Raw genomic sequence first — 4,335 nt, 5'->3', positions numbered from 1 at the left:
TTTTCTCTCCATGCTGCAGCGCCTATCTTTGTCAAGTCTCTATCTTCCCGTTGTGAAGTTATCGACTTGAGGGGGGTATATTAGGATGGTTTAGTCATTGGTTTATTTCGGTTATTAGATTTATCGTTGGTTTAAGTTTCCTTTTGCTTAAACCAATCTATATATATAGAAACAGTTGTACAGTGTAAAGATTGAGCTGAATAACAAACTTTCACATTTAACAAACTTCGTCTTCTTCTCTCTTCTCTCCATCGTTGTTGAACTCCGATTTTCAGTTCCAGATCTCATAATCGATCTTATTAGAGTTATATTAAGAGAAAATTGTTCACGATAATTAGAAGAAAACTGAAAACTCTTAACTATGATATTATTGTAACACGTTTCGATAAAATTTTCATACCATGATAACATTACAAGCGTGTCCTGTCCATATTTTTTTGTTATGAAGTAGTACAATCAGCGAGTGGTCGACCTTTAAATGGATACATATATAGTGACTTACCTGAAAGGAGGACAACTTATCTTATGTTGCGAAATTTATAGCATTCTTTTTTTTTTTTTAATAGCATTCTTCTATTAACATCTCTGGTAACTTGGTTGAATGTGCAGATTTTTGTAGGTGTTTGAAGAAAGTAGACTCACCCATTGGTTGAATCTGTTGACACTATGCTGCTAGGCCAGAACTTCGTGGTAAGGTGTGGGAATACTGATCCCAGGAGTGTCTGGAGGCATCTCAGGCAAAACAGCATTTCCGTCAATATAACTCACCACTTGTGCCATGCTTGGCCTGTCCTCTGGGTTGTACTGTACACAGAGTAGCCCAAGCTTCAGTACCATCTCTATCTCTTTGCTGACGTAATCTCCTTCCAATCTAATGTCTCGGGCACCGACCAAGTTACCTCTTTTCGAGCATTGACACACCCAGCTGATTAGATTAAACTCTTCAGGCTTCCCTGGATACTCTATGAACATTCTCCCACATGCAAACTCAAGTAATAAAGCCCCAAATGAATAGACATCGGCTTTGGTTGTTGGCATTCCGGTGATGATTAGCTCGGGAGCCACATACCCTACGCTTCCAAGCATGGGGTTCCTGTTTGTGCCGAATATAGCCAGGCCAAAATCTAGCCGTCCGTTTAGATCCTCATCCAAGAGTACATTCGCGGCTTTAACATCTCTGTGGAGAACGATCTGCTCGTGCAAATAAAGAAGAGCTGAAGCCACTCCCTTGATGATGTGTAACCTTTGGGACCAACTTAGCTTAGGCTTCTCTTCGTTGAACAAGAAATCATCCAGGTTTCCATAAGGCATGTAATCATAGACCAATAGTAATTCACCTTTTCTTCTGCAGTATCCTAAGAGCTGCACAAGGTTCTTGTGCCTTAACTTGCCAATACCAACAATCTGAGAAACAAGGTGCTTCGTATCTTGCTCTGCATCCAATGAAACTCGTTTCACAGCGATATGTGCATTGGACGAGAGCTTTCCTCTGTAGACTGCCCCGTTTGCCTCTGTACCAAGCAACTCGCTCTCTTTGAACCCTTTGGTGGCTTTGTATAGACCTTTGTAAGAAAACCTCTGAGGACTGTAATCTTCCTCCCATTCTTCTCGGACTTCTTCGTACTTGCTGTTGGCATACATTGATCTCAAAGCTGCTCCCATTTCTAGAAATATTTGTCAGTTTTTCTTTTTTTTTTGCAGGTTCTCAAGACAGCTTTTACTCTGTTATCTGAACCAATTTTGTAAATGGCATTGTTGTGTGTTGTTGCAACTTTTTCAAGCCGTCTCCGTTTGGTGAATTTTTGTGTTTGTGGGCAATGAGTTGCCTACCACTTTCTTTCAGGGGGCAAGGTCAACTGTTGTACCAGACCGTCCATTCTCGTTCTTTAGTGGTAATTAATCTATTAAAATTGTATTTAATCATATAGTTGTATTCATAATCTCGAAAGAAGATCTTCATTATCAGTTAAAAAAAATCTTCATTATCAGTTAAATGTTATTTATATTGCACGTTGAACAGATTCATCTGCTTGATATCACCAAGATGAACTCAATTATTTATTTCTGAACGTGAAATATATATATATATATATTTTTTATTATAGAAGTCAACTACAAGAAAAAAATCATGTTTTATTATAGATTTGTTAAATCTCATAATACAACAAAAATATGCCAATACAGATTTAAGAAAGCCACTTTGATCTTTAGTTCGATTGAAGCATCTTCCCATGATTTTCTTCCTTAACAACTGCATTTCAACAAATGAATCAGAATACAAATGCAGGTTCAAATGGTTAAATAAAATTGTTTTAGTTAAAGACAAGAAGAGGAACTCACTTTCATTCGTGTTGGCTAAAAGGGGAGCTTTGTTGTCTGATGAGTTTGAAGAAGGTACCATGTTTGTAGCTCCATCAAATGTACCAGCCTCAGAAGAAGCTTTGCGAGGGCTGATAGCTTTAGATATCACTCGAGAAAGTTCTCTATCGTCTTCCCCAGGCGTAAACTTCTGGCTTATGTATTCCTTCATCGACACGCCTTTGTCCCATACCTGATTACCGTTGCAAAGCAGAAAATGACTAATTCATTTATCCAAATGCGCGGATACAGATGGAGAGGTAACGCTTATAATAAACAAGTTATAGTACCTTAGTGTTGAAGCCAGCAGGTTGGTTAGTTCCTGCGGTGTTGATTGCTGAAACATCCTTTATCTCTGGTTCTGTTGATTCCGGGAAAGCCATATCTTGAATCTTCTTAGTTATAGCGTGAGTAACGTCAGAGACTTTAGCATAAGCAGGTGCTAGCGTCTCTGTTACTGTTTCAGTTACTGTCCTGCTTGGACTAATAGGTTCCCTGTTTGTGTACTCTTTTTGTTGTTGAGCGTCGTGATTGGCTGGGAGAACAGACAAGACATTCGTCTCAGTGATCACAGGAGTTTCCCGGGGATGCTGTCTTGCAGTGGCCTTTAGCTCTTCAGGTGCATTTTTTGATTCATACACTAGAAATATTACGCAAGACCATCCATCAGTCTTAAAGCAATTTATAAAAAGAAAAAAAATATAGTTTGTAAATGCAGATTTGATTTACTTGGGGCTCCAAGATATTCAGGATCTTCTTCTTCTAATTCTCCTTCTTCTATTACTTTATGGTCTTTAGACTTGTCACGTGGTGAAAGTGTGGCATAACCTCCTGCTTCTCTAACTTGGTGCTCTGCGGATCTGCCAAATGGTGGCGACATGGTTGCGTCACCTTCTCCATCATGTCTCCTCTTGCCGCTGAGACTGTGCTGCAGTTTTTTTGCCTTATCCTTCATTTTTGAGAACAAAGATTTCTTATGGTGGGAATGTTCTCCATGATGCTCATTTTCCTTTCTTGGCGAGCCAGTAGGCGACAACTTTGAAGCTTCACCAGCTGGGACAAAAAAGTATGAAAGACCATCAAATAAAATTACCTAAGAAGCAAACAAAGCGGATTTATTGTGAAAGCAGATAATTTCTTGACGAGACTTACATTGGTGACGGTGGCCAACTGTTGAGAAACTAGGGCTTCCTGGTTGATGAACACGAGTTTTTAATGTTTCGAGCTCAGCGACCGGGTCAAGTTGATGCGACATTTGAGAAATATAAACAGTCTTGTAGGTTTTCTGTTTTGGAACTTTGATTCTCAGATGATAAAACAAGATGCATATAAAGACAAGAAAGGATGGTGTGCATGTCCGTGAATCTTTTTCTTTTTTTTTGAACTTTAAGTGAATCTTGTTTATCCGAGGTTCTTGGAGAGACCATAAGTAAATTGCTTAAGAATAGCCATGGCCTCCAATTGAAGAAACATTAAAAAAAAAAAAAAAGAGACAGTCTTCTCCTTAGGTATTGATGTTTTAAGCTGAATAATAGGACTCGCTCGCATCTATAGGGTTTTCTAGAGAAAAAAATGGAAGCACAAAATAGAAAGACACTCCTTAAAGAACTCAAGCAAGACTCGGAACTTCCATGAACGAAAATATTGCTCGTGTGAAAAAGAAAATAGAATACACGAAATTTAGTTTGTTTTTTTAGCTGGATTGTATTATTAAGCTTTAAAGTCAAAGAATTCTAAACAATAAAAATCAACAAAACAACATAGAAAAATGATACATCACTAGAGATCCAAAATAAACTAACACATTTATTTTACGTATGGATAACTAAAGATTTTTCATATAAAAACTTCATATATGCTTCTCGAATAGATGAATCTTAAAAGAGATAACCTCCGTATTAATCCAAAATCACACGCTTCAGAGTGAGTTGAAAACGATTGTCATTCTCTTTTTATTACTCTAGTAGGAACCACCGA

At 38.0% G+C, this 4,335-nt stretch overlaps 2 protein-coding genes across 2 annotated transcripts; both read right to left on the bottom strand.

The window, feature by feature from the left end:
* Nucleotides 1-672: 672 nt before the first annotated feature.
* LOC108841642 (receptor like protein kinase S.3) lies at nt 673-1,725 on the bottom strand. Its single transcript, XM_018614397.2, has one exon. It carries the CDS (start codon nt 1,660-1,662, stop codon nt 673-675), a length of 990 nt encoding a protein of 329 aa, XP_018469899.1. The 5' UTR covers nt 1,663-1,725.
* Nucleotides 1,726-2,119: 394 nt separating this feature from the next.
* On the bottom strand, nt 2,120-3,873 carry LOC108841133 (uncharacterized). The gene is made up of 5 exons (XM_018613919.2): nt 3,511-3,873; nt 3,088-3,411; nt 2,649-2,998; nt 2,341-2,551; nt 2,120-2,251 (listed from the first exon to the last, which is right to left on the bottom strand). The coding sequence occupies exons 1-5, from the start codon at nt 3,611-3,613 to the stop codon at nt 2,208-2,210; spliced, it is 1,032 nt and encodes a 343-aa protein (XP_018469421.1). The 5' UTR covers nt 3,614-3,873; the 3' UTR covers nt 2,120-2,207.
* Nucleotides 3,874-4,335: the final 462 nt, after the last annotated feature.

Source organism: Raphanus sativus, chromosome 2, assembly GCF_000801105.2.
Source record: "Raphanus sativus cultivar WK10039 chromosome 2, ASM80110v3, whole genome shotgun sequence".
Lineage (NCBI taxonomy): Eukaryota > Viridiplantae > Streptophyta > Magnoliopsida > Brassicales > Brassicaceae > Raphanus > Raphanus sativus.
This window is presented reverse-complemented; position numbering and strand designations above follow the sequence as displayed.

Coding starts and splice junctions, on each gene's coding strand:
- LOC108841133 (XM_018613919.2), bottom strand. CDS start 3,613: ATGTCGCATCAACTTGACCCGGTCGCTGAGCTCGAAACATTAAAAACT. Junction 3,412..3,510: donor AGTTGGCCACCGTCACCAAT/GTAAGTCTCGTC, acceptor TTTTTGTCCCAG/CTGGTGAAGCTTCAAAGTTG. Junction 2,999..3,087: donor TGAATATCTTGGAGCCCCAA/GTAAATCAAATC, acceptor TAATATTTCTAG/TGTATGAATCAAAAAATGCA.
- LOC108841642 (XM_018614397.2), bottom strand. CDS start 1,662: ATGGGAGCAGCTTTGAGATCAATGTATGCCAACAGCAAGTACGAAGAA.